Here is a 15,995-nt window from a genome sequence, read left to right as displayed (position 1 = left end):
ACTGATGACCTTTGAAGCCTCTGTTATGGCTGACAGCTTGCGGGGAGTATAAAAGTATTATCAGTAAGTCTGGCTTGTATATTCAATGAATAACTCGGAATAACAGATGCAGAGGCATATTCGGCATGGTCCTTAGCATGGGATTTAACTCTAGTGAAAACTTTAAAGGTGACATTTACCTTCCTGGAGCATATGAAGGACCTTAAAATGACGGAAACAGGATGAGCCAAATTTCCAAGATGGAGATTTCTAAGAAGGATACATTGATAACTGTTTTCGCTTTTAAATTCTACTATATACCAAGAAAGGGAATTCCGTGAGATTCCATCACTTTTTGATGACCAAACCGGAAAAGGTTGGCATTAAGCGCTAACATTTTAAAATACAATTAGCATGTGCTCAGCTAAATTATTAAGAATTGATTGTTCAGATTTCTTTAGTGATTACAGGAGGTCAATTCTGCTTTTTTCCTGTGAAAAACTGAAATTTGTATCTGATGTGCTATTAAAACTATCAAGAGCTTTCAGCATCGACTGCTCTGAGCTTGGAATGGTTCTAAATCATAGAGAACATGACCCTTTATTCCTGATTAATGACACAAAATTGGAGTATCTTCATGAATGGAGAATACAATTTTATGAAAATGCTTATCTTCCTCTAAAGTAAGTATATGCTAAGTCTAAGGTTAAAAATTGCCTTGGTTTTGAAGCCTAGAACAAACCACCCATAAAGGTGGATTTTAAAGTAGGATGATTTTTTTGTGAAAAGACATTAGCCCATGTGGAAGCAAGTTATCAAAAGAGCACACAAATAATACCTCAGGGATGGCTGAGTAGCCTATTAACCAGAAACCTGCTGGGTATGTTAATGAGAATGTTAAACAAAAAGACATTAGACCTATGTACATAGCCTACTACTCCCACTAAGCTAATAATTCCACACACACACCCACACTAACTAAGCAGGTAGAATCTATGGTAATTTTTTTGATTCTCTGACAATTAAGATAGCTAAGAAATAGACATAGGCTATCTTTGAAAACAGTGTTTGATTATTAGCCTACCTTAACTTACTCTTGAGAGCAAATTAAGATCCATCTTGATCTGTGAATTGCTCTATACTTTATGATGTTAACAGTTAAACATCAAATGTATCTTACTAGTACTTCCAGGGAACAACATTCCATGCAATATCTAGTAGCCTAGGCTAACTTTGTAAAAGCTTCATCATTGGGTGCTCAGACTCTTTTATCTAAGAGACTATTGCAGACTGTTTTACCTGAGAATCTACAACATGGCAGGAGAAAAACTGTTGTCAGTATTGGGTTCTGGCAGATGGCTTTAATATCTTCTTTTAATATACCCTCCTGTTGTTGCCAGTATCTTGGGAAGTTGACAAATGAATTAGGGGTGGGTTCTTGTGAAGTAAGCTTATATGTCATAAGCATATGAGCTCTTTGTCATCAATAAACCAGTGTAGATAATTGAAGCTCCTTAAAGGGGAATTTGATGGTATTACTCTTTTATTGTTATAGTTTTCAGTTTAGAAAAGGAATCTAAAATGAAAATTAAAAGAAATTGTAGTTCAGTTTATTGGACTTTTGTCAAACCCTGAATCATAATTTAGTACCTAGACCTATTCTTTCTCTGTTTATACCCATTTCATGATACCAAATTTGTCTAATTTTTTGAATTTGACAACTATAATTAAATATCTTAAAATAATCATAATTTCAGATTTCCTGTTCAGTTACACTTTGTTAATATTAATAAAAAAAAAAAAAAATTCTGATTGTAGCTAAGAGCCAAGTTGAAACCCAAAACAAACAAAAATATTACCTTTGCAGTTTATTACAATATACTTTTACACACTAGCCCAAATAAACTGACTTGTGATGTTTCAACATATGTCTAGAACTCTGAAAAACCAGTTCTTGACTGAAAACTGAGCTTGCATTATATTTTAGAATTTAAACTGTTTCCTAGAAGGCAAAGATATTAAACCTGGTAAAAGATAATTAAGGAGCTTAGGAGTTAGTCTTTTATTGTCTGTAAGCTATGTAAGATTTTCTAGGCCCTAACATAACATCTTTATTTTTTTTTTTCTTTGATTTTATGTTTTCTTTCAAGTGCAATTTTTTCAGAATTCTGAAATTATAGGGAAAAATCATGAGTCAGTTTATGTGAGTTTTGTATTTACTGCAAAGCAATGATTTTAGTTTATTTAAAGGTCCAACTTTGCTTTTTACTTCCACTAGGGAAACTTAATTTTTAACTTTGGCAATAAAATTGAAAAATTCAACACATGCTTTTATTAAAAAAGAGAGGGCATTAAATGCAGGTTTCACTTCCTACCCTTCTTAAACTTTCCTGGTAAAATTCTAGTTGATTGACTTTTTGCTATCTCAGAAAGGGGTTAGGTTAGGAAAATGACACTTTCAGGGATGTGTCTACAGGCTAAAGTATGCCCTGGGAAGGTATTTTGAAGTACATACCTCCACTCCTTCTCCCTCTAGAGGGACTTGACCTTTGGTGACCTTCAAAAATATGTGTGTTATAAAAGTGAAATCTTGCAAAACAGATCTTCTTCTTGAATGAAGTACAACAAAATTGTTTTCAGCTTTGTAACTTAGCTCAATCCTAATTTATAAGGTTTTAAAGATATGCAAAAACATTTCCTAAATTTTGATAAAGAAAAACATTGATATGACTCAGAATTCTACTCAAATAACAGGAATTACATTTTCAGAACTAAAGGCAGAGAAAAAGCAACTGGTAACTGAAAATTAAGGTAAAATGTTGTTTTGCCAAAATTTAAATAGATATAGACCTGTCATGTAGGCGAATTTCAGGGCTCTCTAGAGGGAGAGGAGTGGAAATGGGTACTTAAAATGCCTTCCTTGGATATGGTCTAGCCTGTAGACCCATTCCAAAAGTTTCATTTTCCTAACCTAACCCCTTTCTGAGATAGCAAGAAGTCACTCAACTAGGATTTTACCTTTTCCCTAAAAACATTCACAACTTTTTCACATGAATAAGAGTCTTGAGTGGTGTATTATCACTGCCATCCTTGAGAAGTTATAGATAAAAGAAAAATTCCATTGTTTACAAGATAGGTAATGTTATAAACAACCAGTTACAAGTAGAAACAATCAGGATTTTTTTTTTCTAAAGACAGTGAAATTCAAAACTCTAAAGGAATATTTTGGTTCCATGTCCAAGAGTCATCCTCAGCTCAACAAACAAAAATATGAAAGAGAAACTTGCATTAAAATACAAACTTTAAACCTTTTTTTTTTTTTTTACTTTTAAAACAGCCCTAGAATCATGACTTCAACAAAGTCTAAGCAGGACTGATAAACAAGGTGATGTGAGTTCATACAATTCATTTAAACAAAATAAAATAATGACATACATGCTTTCAATGCCAATCTTGGCTTTTTGACAGTTAGCCTCAAAGGCCTTTTTGTCACAGGTTTACTAGTATTGTCTATTGTTTTTATAATATATTTTGTTAAATCATTTTTAATTAAATTTGTGTATAAAGAATTTAATGAGTACCCTCCCAAATCCCTATTTAAAGAAACATTATGGTTTATTTTTAGTCTAATTTTAATTCATTCCTAAACAACCTGTTTTATCTTGAAGTCATTACTAATGAGAGAGAATTTTTCAGAGTATTTTGTTGCTGGGGTTATCAAAAATATGGCTACCTAAAGCAGAATCAAAGGAGTTATTAAAACTATTAGAAATTAGTGCTTTATTTATGCGTTCTTTATGCTGTTGTAGGCATTTTTCTAAATTGTAATGGGTTCTGCCAACATATCTAACGAAATATATTACAAAACCAATAGGCAATATTAGTGAACCTGTTACAAAAAGGGCTTTGAGGCTAGCTGCCATAAAGGCAAGATTAGCATTGAAAGTGTGTATTTAATTATTTATATTTCATTTGAATGAATTGTATCAACTCACCCCACTTTATCAATTCGTCATGGTTGAAAATTGTTGAAGTCATGATGCTAATGCTGTTTCAAACATTAAAAAAAAAAGTTTTAAAGTTTGAATTGTAATGTAAGTTTATCTTTTATACTTTCATTTATGTTATGCTGAGGATGGCCCTTGGACATAGGGCTGAAATATTCATTTAGAGTTTTGAATTCCACTCTCTTTAGGGTAAAAGCTATGGTAAAAGACCAAAATCTGGTAAATATCAATATTCACTGGTGAATGTCTGTAATTCCCTTTTCTCTGCTTGGATTCAGTCAGCTTTGTCACTCTTATGCAAGGTCTGATGGTGACAAGTTAGGTTAGGTTATTAGGCTGAAAAATCGGTTAGAAAGCTAACCTGTCACCATTGAACCTTGTGTAAGACTGACAAAGCTGACTGAATCCAAGCAGCAAAAAAGGAATTTGTGGACATTCGCCATTGAATATTGACATTATCCAGGTTTTGGTCTTTCATTGTCACTGGCGGATCCAGAGGTGGGGGGGGGGGGGAGCAGTTGGATAAATATGCATTAGGAAAGCTCTACAATGCCATGTTTGTACTACATGTGTTTTTTATTATTCCATTTTGGAATATCTTCTCCTCTTCTCTGCAATTGAAAAAAAAGTTAGGGTCCAATTTTACCGGTATGCTAAGTATTTTATTGGTATCCCTCTGTGGTTTTGGAATTCATACATTTGTTGAAAAAATACCATCTTTTTTATATAGATCTATAAGAGAAGATTGAGGAATTGTCTGTTTGACCTGAAGACTAGTGTAAGAATGTGTCAAACTTACCCCCTAGTCTGTGGTAGATCTGATACCCCAGGTAAATTCTATGCTTGCAGAGATAAAAATTATGTCACCCTAAGACATGATAGAGGATACCTCTATGTACAGAAATATCATGCAAAACAAAAACTCTCGTTAGTAGTTTTCATGTACCACAATGGAACACAGGTTTTCTGCTTATCATTAGGTAATTCCGACTGTATTGGTTTACCCTGTACATAGAAGAAGCATCTGTGAATGGCATTTTTTAAGTTTTTGTCGTAAATACGAAAAAGATAACACAACACTTCAAATAATAGGGACAAAATCGTAATTTCAATTGATATCAGAGAAAAAACATTTTTTATTTATTTTTAGTTGAAAAAGGGATTTTTGTCAAAAAAAAGTAATTTCAATTAGTATCAGAGAGAGTGGAGAAAGCAAACTTTTGATCACTTGCAGGCCCTAGTGTGCTTCTTGTACAGGCTGATGGCGTGCCGAATTTGGACTGATGGTAGAGTGAAGGGACCAGCTCCAGAAAGCTTTAATGGCCCTGTAAAGATATATTCTTCAACTTCTTCAACTTTATCTTTTTGAGGTCAGTCATATGAATAGTTGGCTACACTCAGACAGCAAAGATATTATATGCAAACAAGATTTTTGTCAGGCAAGATAATCACCCTTCCAATATACGAGCCTTGTTGATCACGTTTGCTATTGTATGCTACTGCATAGTACTCATTTAGCTGTAATTTTTCCTTCTTTTCCTCCTCTTCTTCATTCTTGCTGCCAACAATGTAGCAGATATCCATCTTGTCAGTTTTAGAACCCAGTGAGTCATAAGAGTCTTCACAGGAAAGATCATCTTTTTTTTATCTTTTTTGGTTTTGTTTGAGCATATTCTATTTTATTTTCTCTTTTTTGTTCTTGAGCTTTTGTTTTTTCTCTTTATGTATTTGTTCAAGCCCTCTCAAACCCTCCATGGTTGGGATTACTTCAGCTTCCTGAGTAATTCTCTGCCTACTGATGTCCTGGGTGCTGGAGCATCAAGAAAAGGGCACTGGACTGAGTCCAAGAGAGGTTTTTCAAATGATTTCTCATGCTCATGAATCTTTTTTGGACTAAACAAAGTTGAACTTATTAGTTGCAGTATTTGCTTTGGTTGTCACTCTTGTTAAATTCATTGTCTCTGATGTCTTTGTCTCAACATGTCAATGTTTCTTGGCTGGATGAAACTTGTCCTTGTCAATCATCTTGCAATTAATACGTCTTGGAATAACAGAATCGTAAACTCCTGTCGTTAAAATTATTTTTTAATCAGTGAAGAGGTAAGGCAGTGGTTTCCAACCTGTGGGGCGTCCCCCCCCCAGGGGGGCGCGAGACTGTCGCAAAGGGGGAATACTGCTGTTTCCAAAATGTCATTTTCGAATACAAACCGAAAAAGTCAAATAGGGGTTCACAATTCTACTTTTTTTAAACAATAAAAAAAAACTTTAGCGTAAAGAGCGAGGCATTGCAGAGGGGACAACCCCTTTCATATATGGAGTAATTTCTGTTTGCTTTAAGTTTTTAATGTGACCCCTGAATCACAAAGGCCGTAGAATAAATATTTGAAATTACTAAAAATACTTTAGCGTAAATAACAAGGTATTGTGGAGAAGACGAACCCTTTTATAAACGTGATATTTTATGTTCGTTTTAAGCTTTAATGCTACTCATTACTTCCTGGAGAAAAACAAATCTTTTTTTTTAAATAATGCTAGAAAATCCTGTGCCCGCTTCATGGAAATGCTCTTCCCTCATGATAAATTCCTCCATGGAAAGATCCTCTGACGTAGCCCCCTCTCACCACCCACTCCCACCCCAGCGCGAAAATGTCTTCCTGAAAATGTCTGTACACTTCATAATAATCATTACTATATATAAACAACAGTCAAAGTTTATAACTTGCAGCCCCTACCCTGGAGACTGTGGGGGATTAAGTCGTCCCCAAAGACATAGTTATTAGGTTTTCGGCTACGTTCAATAGAATGGCTGTCTCAAAATTTTGATCCGGTGACCATGGGAAAAAATGTGCGTGGGAGGGGGACTAGGTGCCCTCCAATTTTCTTGGTCACTTAAAAAGGGCACTAGATATTTTAATTTCCGTTATAATGAGCCCTCTCGCAACATTCTAGGACCACTGGGTCAATACGATCACCCCTGAAAAAACAACAACAAACAAATAAACACGCATCCGTGATCTGGCTTCTGGCAAAAAATACAAAATTCCACATTTTGGAGATATTAGCTTGAAACTTTAACAGTAGGGTTCTCTGATACGCTGAATCTGATGGTATGATTTTCGTTAAGATTCTATGACTTTCAGGGGGATTTTACCCCTGTTTTCTAAAATAGGGCAGATTTTCTCAGGCTTGTAACTTTTGATATGTAAGACTAAACTTGATGAAACTTATATATTTAAAATCGGTATTAAAATGTGATTCTTTGATGTAACTATTGGTATCAAAATTCCGTTTTATATAGTGTCTGTTACTATTGAGCCAGGTCGCTCTTTACTACAGTTTGTTACCACAAACTGATAACAACGGTTTGAGAAAATTTGTACTGAAAAACAAGCTCAACCGTTGCATTAAATTTTTATGTTGTAGTAGTATTAAATATGTATTCTTTTTTTGCTTTGTTATTATATTTCTTATAATAAATATATTATATTCTTACATAATATTGTATATTATTTTTTAGCCTATTAAATAAATTATAATATCATTAAGTATTTATGAAATTTGATTTTTCGATAAATTAACAGGACACAATAATTTTTTTTTAAAGGGGGTGCACCATTTTTAAGGAGGGGGGGGGGTTGCTCCAGTATGAAAAGGTTGGAAACCACTGAGGTAAGGTAAGTCTCCCAGATCTGACATAAAATTTTCATGAGTCTTTCTTTTGGTGAGACGTCATCTGTGTGTTTGTTGCCAGTTTACGAGCTTCTGCTCATAGGAGGATTTAAGTCCTTTGAAAATGACCCTGTCAAGGGGTTGCAGAACATGGAATGCATGGGCTGACAACTTAAGGATAGTAACATTATTTCCTGAAGTGAGCTCCACAAGTGCCAAAAATAAATTGCAGCCATGACCATCAATAATAAGAAGGGCCTTTTCTTTCACCTGAGGCAGAAAAACATTTTTAAACCAGCTATAGAACAGGTCTGCTGTCTTCCATCTTTTCTTAGTAGCTGAAAAATATGTATCTGGATAATCTTTAACATGTCGCCATGAACTCCAAGTGTTTTTCCCTGAGATTATTATCAGTACTGGCAATTTCTCATCTTAAGCACTTATGCAAGCAGGGATAGGTGTGTTGTCACACCCACTGCCACCAATTTGCTGCATTGCTGATGATCCTTTTGCACCAGCAATTTTAAGGCTATCAGGATCATGACAAAAAGAAGTTTTGTTCAAGTTGTACCAACATTCTAGTTTGTCTAAAATGTAAATCTCTTCTGCTGCTTTTTGTAGCAGGTCATTAAATCCTAGAATGATAAAAGGGTTGGCTTATTGCACAGCCCTCAGGATTTTCAAGTTACTCAGGTTCCTTAATGGAGATGTTGTTTCTTTTCTTAGACCCAAACCGCCAGTCTTCACTTGACCAATTTTCTTGTGAAATGAGTACTGATTTTGTTCTCACTGATATGTTTTTTCACTTCGTCTAGGAACTGTTGTTTGGTAGGCCCCATGCCCCATTATCCCATGACCTTCTGCGAGTTTGCCATACTTGGCTCAACATAATTGGGCAGTTCCAAAGGTTTTCTGAGACTAACAGCAGGAAAGTCAGGAAATCTATTTGCTTCTTTGTCTATTCAATTAGTATGTTGTAAATTATGTATAGTATGTATTGTTAACATTGTAAATAATTGACAAATACATTGAAATCCTGGCTAGAACTGCTGAAACCTAGCCACTGGTATACAGGGGATAAGCCCGGCCCCTCTGCCGGAATTCACCCTGTATGGGGTAAGTCCAAAATGTCAGATTTACCCCAAATGCGGGTTTTTCTGGGATAAGTCCGACACTCGTTGCATCTCCCGACTGGTTTTTATCAGCTATTTAGAATCATTTTTCATCTCTCTTTTTTTGGCACTATCGCTTAAAATTTGCTACCTACCTCGCGGCGAACAAAAAAGCCCTCCTTGAAGTTTGGAATTGCTTTATTATAAAAGCAATAGAAAATGGCAAAAATATTCATCACTGTTGTCAAGTACTCAAGCTAAAAGAAGAAGAAGGTACATGGAACCAAAGACATCTGTCATCACTGATCCAAATAATACACTGATGTTGGAACTACCCCAGTGTCGGACTTACCTAAGTTCGCCCTAGTTGATGATTATTCATATTTTTTCTTTTTTCTATTTGTTTTTTTCCTTCTTTCTCTGTTTAAACTCTTATAGTGCATTTTTTTTTAAATATAACAAAAGAGGGAAAAAAATAAATTATTAACATTATTATTGCTGTGGAATGTGAAAATTCTGACTGTTTGTAGTTCTGAATTACCAAAATTTACTACTTAAATATTGAAAGGGAGGAAGGGAGAGCATAATTACAGGAGTAAGAATATTTGACACTCATAAAGTCTTTCTGACAATAACATATTTTGGGACGTTGTCAATTATGGAATTTGTTACGTGGTTTAAACATCTCATGGAGAAATAGATAGCACATTACCCTATTATGCAGGGAGACATGCTAACCAAAAGCTATATTCTGTTCGTTATATATCTATGATAATTATGGTTGAACTTGAAATTTATTATAATTGGGGTGTTGACATCCTGTGAGATACATCTCAACTGCTGTTGGTTGTTTTTATATATATCGTACTTCCTAATATGACTAAGGACTGTGTTTAGAACCAGCATTTTTTCATCATGTTTGTCTCATATATATATATATATATATATATATATATATATATATATATATATATATATATATATATATATATATATATATATATATATATATATATATATATATATATATATATGGCCAAAAACTAGCAAAGATTTTACCCTTTTGTTTATGAGCTGGAAGCTGACCCTTATATTAACCTTACATTTAGAGAGTGGCTTTATCTTCTTTTTTTTTTAAATGACATAGAAAATGGGGACAACTCTTCAAGGTGGATGAACAATTGCATATCTACTTTACAGGAGGTTAGGGACTTTGGGGGATAATAAAATCACCACCTCATACTCAAAAACTACCTGTGATGAATTGCCAAAATTTGTGTAATTTACCAAAACTATGCTGTAATTAAAGTAGAATATTAAGCAAGACGCTATTATTTTTAAAAACTTTGCAAAACCTATAAAACTCCTTTGACGACTTCCTGTGAATTTTTGTGGAGACTTCCTTCCACTCTTCATCCTGTGAAGACTCTTCTTTATGGGTATGAAAATGGTGGATACTTCTTTTGCTTAAGACATAGCAATTAAACCAAAAAAAATGACACTGTAGTTATTTTAACTGCCTCAGAAATTGTGTCGTTTCTCAGAGGCCTGTTCTTCATGGATTATACAGCAATGCAGAACTAAGAACAAGGGGAGAATAGATTGAAATTTTTCCTCCCTCTCAAGGCTTTTTTTTGCTGTCCAACCATTTGCTAACAATGTTAGCTAACAATTTTTGTTAGGATGGCGAAAACAGAATTCATAGCTAGCAAAACTTGAAAGCTGACAATTCACAGAAACATAGCAATTGTACAGGACAAAAAAAAAAATCTACAAGCTGTAAAAAAAATGTAAAATCTTTCAGGAATTGTTTGTGAGTCTAAGAGAGCCTCAAGGCAGTATAAAAAAATTGTGACTACATTGGTGAAGATATTATAACCAAAGATGTTCTTGACTTCAATTTGTTCAAGATAATTCTGTCTTCAATTTGTCCAAAAATTTTGCCAAGAAATATTAGCATTTCCAAATTTCTATTAATGCTATAAGTTTGAAAACTGCCTACTCTGTATTATGTGTTTTTTTTTAATATTTTGATTCAAACCCTCCAACAACGATTCGATTTTTTTGAAAAATTCTCTGGTAATGTCAGTGAACAGTCTCAGCTTGGTTGGCGGACCCGTAGCTGTTGGAAAAATTGTTCGCTATAGTTTTGTTTGTACTGCCGAAAAAGGCCTCAAAACTAGTCTGGAGGACATAGTTGTCACATGTGGCGGATAGGCCTAATTTCACCTCATTGCTTTTCAAAATAGAATATAATTGAGTATGGCAGCCTTTTTTTATAATTTGGCATATGGTACTTAATATATTTGTTTTTTTTCAGGCTAGTTAGACTGGTTGCTGCTGCAAAGCCTCAGGCTTCATTAATGGATGCTGGCCGAAGTACTCCAGAAATGGTAGAAGAGCTTTCAGAGTCTAACAGCAAGGATAGTGATCATACATCAAAAAGAATCAAGATCGATCAAAAATCATTTTCAAGCATTGATGCCGAAACAAACTACCATAAAGATAAAGCATTAGAGCATCAGTATTTGTATGATAAACAGCCTAGTGACAACACAACATCTGTAGAGTCGTCTTCACCTATTGTGTCAAGTAAACATAGTTTCAATGAACCACCTGAAAATAATTTTTCTCAACCTCGTGATGATGAGGGTATAACAAATAAAATTGGATCCATCTTTGATATTACAGTGGGTGATGTTGTTTGTAAGCCTGAGAAAAATGTAGATTTTCCACCTAGTCTTCCTTCCAGTATTAGCAGGAGTACGCAGGATACAGATACCACTGCAGCTGCAAGAAATCAGTTGGTTCAAGAAGAGGATGAAGATGAAACTGCAATTGTTACGAGAATCCATCGAAAACGCAAGAGACGACATAGAAAAAAGGCTACTGTAACTAGGCCTGAGCTATTGCTCCTAACAAAACCTATTTTACCACCTTTAAAACCGACTTCAAATAATTCAAAGCATATTCGCTTCCCATCAGATCAAAGTGATGATTCAGAAGAAGACCAGGTCTCAATAAGCGCTGAAAAATCGGCTACTTATAGCAATGGTTCAAAAGTAGACATGGAAGAAGTAATATCCTCCTATACTGGCAGTAGCACATATAGTAAGCAGGTTGATTTGGCTAAGTCAAATTTTTCCTCACCATCTGTCACTCAAAATTGTTTAAGTACATCAACTCCACGAGATTTACCTCTTCTGAATACTGCGTCAGATATTATAATTAAAAAAAAATATGAAGCTAATGACAGTAACATTCAACCTACTGATAGTGTTATTTTGTCCTCAAGTACATTTTCACTTTCATCCTCTCAAAAAGAGTCTTGTGCTGATCATAGCAAGGGTAGGCATGGTCTTAGTGCTTTGTTTAGCTTGAAAGGTAGTGCATCCCCTCCTGTCTTTAAGAAAATCAATACAAAACGGGACCAATATAAAAATGTATCAAAGATTTATACTAATAATTCAACACCCATCCCTAACAACAGTATTGATGGTGACGGAAAAGAGGAGGATTTTACTGCCTTCCCTTCGCTAGTGTATATGCCTAAGAAAGGGTCTTTGATCGCTTTTAAGAAGCTGGAGCTAGATCAGTCTTATCAGCCAGTTCTTTCAGAATACAAAAAAGCTTTGGTTATTTCAGCAGAAAATGGAAAGTTTGTCGTGCGCCTTCTTGGTAAGTTCTATAACTAAGTTTTATTCTACTCCAGTTTTCTGTGTATTGTTTATAACTTAAGAATTTTTTTTGGTAGTCATTGATTGTTGGAAACAATCGATGAGTACCAAACATTCAGGAATTACCCTTAGGTTACATCTCAGAAAACTGGTTTCATAGCTACAAAAACAAGTGATGGATGATACAATGCATTGGACTTGTATAATTTGGGCTATACAATTGCACATTAGGGCTGGGGTGGGTGTTAGGTTACTTTAGGGTTGGTTGGGTTTCCATAATTTTAATTCTAAAGTATTGTTTTATCATCATGTTTTGTTATTTCTCATTAGGATTAACCTAACTTCGCTTTTTGAGTGTGTTTCCAGCAACTGACAAGGACTATTTTTTTGTTTGCTTTACCTTCGTCTTGGCATAAAAACTTATCACAAAATAAACTAAAGTTTATCTGATCTCAAGTCAGGGATTTACCAGTTCGACCATTTAGTTACATTAGTTATACCAGCTATTGGGCTGAGTCAATCTCAACCAGAAGATAGAAAGCAGCAATGTTTCAATACTATGGTATACCCTCCTAAGTTCTTGATCACTGTGACTGTGCTTTTTTTTTTTTTTTTTTTTTTTTTTTTTTTTTTTTTTTTTGAAGCATGACTTCACTGTGACAGTACACCCATTTACATTGTTCTAGGGACAAAATTTTTACCCCGTCTCTCCTCCTTCTAATCAGTGTATTTACCTTTACTTATATTCTTCCAACAGCTTATATTTGTGTTTTTTATGAACTCATAACTGTATTTTTAACCTATTCTGTTAAAAGCAAAAACAGAAAGCTTTGTGTACGAAATGTAAGTATCAATATCATAGTTTAATAAGAGTAGAAGTCAATTCAGCTATAAAGTGAAACTTAGAATAGCAGATTATTAAAATCATCCTTAGAAAGCTTAAATCTATAGTATACAAAATGTTTTGGAAATTTTAGTGCTAATAAATTTCTAACTTTATTCAGAAACAAAAATATATATTGTGTCTTATTCCTTATATATTTATTTTCTTAGTTTTGCCAGTATTATGAGTGAAGATAGATACCTATGTCAGTATTATCTCCAATATCATCACTGTTGTCAGGTCTCACCAGGCTGCTTTACACAGAGGGGGGGGGGCGCAGGTTGTCTCAACGATTTTGCATATAATTTCCTATGTATATTTTTTTTTACCTTTTCATCAGATTGCACCCCTCTCCTAAAATAAACTCCCATCCATAAGCCTACATTGCATGGCCCAATGATGTTCTTAACTGAAATTATACTGTTGCTTGGCTTGGCCATCATTCTTGAACTAACCTTCAACACTATGTACCAATTAAACGTTTGAGTCCATCAAGAAATTATCTGAAACACTTGTGCTCATCAGTTGAGAGAAGAGGTGATATAATCGATACTATTTAGAATATCATGAAAGTGTTATTCAATGAGAAGAAATGGGTCAGTTAACAGCCTATTTGAAATTTTTGAAGCTAAGTTTATTTGGCTACCTTTCTTGTTTTTTTAATTTTCTGTTTGAAAGTAGTCAAAGCTAGTTTTTCGTGCGTCGCCAAAAGGAGGGGTACAAAAGCACTCGTGACGCCCTCCTCCTGGGGTATGTTAGTTTGAGATAGGGTGTGTCTATCTTTTTTCTTTTTTTGTAGAAGGGACTTCCTTAATAATTTTAAGGCGCCCACCATTGTTTTGCCCTATCCTCAGAACCCCACCCGCCAGCTTCAGACTGGCTTGGGCAGGCAATACTGGAATAAAGAGCCACCCTACACTTGCCAGTCGTCAGCAGCAATCGGCACATATCTAACTAAGTAACTAGAAATGTTTTTCTTTACCTTGGATTTCTCCTCAAAGTATCTTTTTTTGTGCCATGATTTGCTGTTCACATGTCAAGGGGATTGACCTCCTGTGTATTATTTTGACAGCCATTACTGTTGTCAATGCATCTCAATAGATTATGTTCAAAATACCCTGCCTCATGGCCAGGACGACCAGTGGCTGGATTATGACTGGTATTAGTAGTAATAGGCGTCTATTTGGGCTTACTAATCTCAGGAGCTCCACGAGAAGGTTTTCACCGCTGGGCACGAGACGCTCGTATAGGGAAAAACTCGTTGCTTGATGGGCCTTGACTGCAGCTATTTAAGAAATGCAAAGTTTATTTGGAACAGATTTTACAGTAAAGCAGCAAAAATTTGATTGTTAGAATAATAGCTATCAAATAATATTCGGTTAACTGCCTTTATCCTATCGTACTTTGATGAGACGGGACATTTCATTTTCAAAATTAACTCTCTCTCACCCTCCCTCTATTTCTTTCTCTTCAGATGGAACCTTTTCTTAGTATTGTTACACCATCTTTCTTCCAAAATTTAATGTTTTTTTTTGTTTTTTTTTAGGTCCAAAGCAACAGAAGCCAAAGTCTGGTAAATTTGAAATGCCAATTGAAGAAACAGACTTTGCTTTGGATAATGATATTGAAGAATATAATTTTAATGAATTGTTGTCGCCTCTACTTCTGAAAGCTGCAGCTGATGATGCTCTTGAAGAGGGTGAATTTTTCAATTAAAATTAAACATTTAATTTCTAGCTTTTCGACTTTCATTTATTTACCACTATTATCTGATATTTGATCTTGTAAACTTAAACATTTTACTGTTTGTTGTGTTTACGCCTCGTATTTTTGAGGAGCTACGTTTTTAAGAACTTGGCTTAAAGTTGTCTGGTAACACACACTGGTTTTACTAATTAAAGAGTTCTACATATAGTTAATAATTATTTCTGAAATTTTAATATGAACGAGCTATTATAAAATTTAAGGATCTATCATTAAAGTTTGGAAAGGAACTAGTAATACTGTATCTTGTTTTCAAGCTATTATCGGATATTGGTAGATTTCAATTCAACAAATAATCATGAACGTATTCATATAACATGGAGTATGCACATTTTTTGGAGCTCTTAAGAGTGAAACCCGTGTTCAAAAAGAACAAGAATCAACTGCCCTTCTAGGTCTTTATATTGTTTCTGAATTGTTAAGTATTGATTGAGTGAAAACTAGCTTATTCTTTGTTGTTTTTTTTTTTTTTTTTCGAGATTCTCATTTTTTATGAGCAGCCCCAATTTAAGAGGGGGTACAGGTTGGCAATTGCCATATGCAATATGATAATATTATATAGAAGTTTATGGTTGTTCTCGGGGTTAAAGAAGTCGACTCGACAGCTAATTAGTTCTGAATTCTTTTATTTATCAATAAATGTGCAATAAAAATCAAATGCAACATGATCCACTCAATTAACGCCAACTCAATTAACATTCTACCAACTCAATTATTATCCAATCTAGAGACAACAACCCCAGTGGAAACTGGGGAAGACCAAATTATTAACTACAAGTTCTCTAACGTTCTTGTTGATGATACCAAGTGAGTGACAGCTCTGTACAGACTCTGGAGACGTGCTTCATATCATGTTGCAAGCCATCAGAGAGTTGAAGTCAAATTGCACTGCCAAGTTAATGGA

General features: G+C 34.6%; 1 protein-coding gene across 1 annotated transcript; it reads left to right on the top strand.

Annotated features, from left to right (window-relative positions):
• The first annotated feature begins 388 nt into the window (after positions 1-388).
• LOC136040098 (uncharacterized) lies at positions 389-15,328 on the top strand. Its single transcript, XM_065724191.1, has 3 exons — positions 389-662; positions 11,088-12,445; positions 14,874-15,328. Exons 1-3 carry the CDS (start codon positions 394-396, stop codon positions 15,041-15,043), a joined length of 1,797 nt encoding a protein of 598 aa, XP_065580263.1. The 5' UTR covers positions 389-393; the 3' UTR covers positions 15,044-15,328.
• Positions 15,329-15,995: the final 667 nt, after the last annotated feature.

Source organism: Artemia franciscana, chromosome 20 (assembly GCF_032884065.1).
Source record: "Artemia franciscana chromosome 20, ASM3288406v1, whole genome shotgun sequence".
Taxonomy (NCBI): domain Eukaryota; kingdom Metazoa; phylum Arthropoda; class Branchiopoda; order Anostraca; family Artemiidae; genus Artemia; species Artemia franciscana.
The sequence above is the reverse complement of the archived record's forward strand: the minus strand, read 5'-3'. Positions and strand labels throughout refer to the sequence as shown.

Bases quoted from the DNA above. Each gene is read 5' to 3' on its own strand.
- LOC136040098 (XM_065724191.1), top strand. From the start codon at position 394: ATGTGCTCAGCTAAATTATTAAGAATTGATTGTTCAGATTTCTTTAGT. The intron at 663-11,087 runs GTAAGTATATGC...GTTTTTTTTCAG, and splicing joins AATGCTTATCTTCCTCTAAA to GCTAGTTAGACTGGTTGCTG. The intron at 12,446-14,873 runs GTAAGTTCTATA...GTTTTTTTTTAG, and splicing joins GTTTGTCGTGCGCCTTCTTG to GTCCAAAGCAACAGAAGCCA.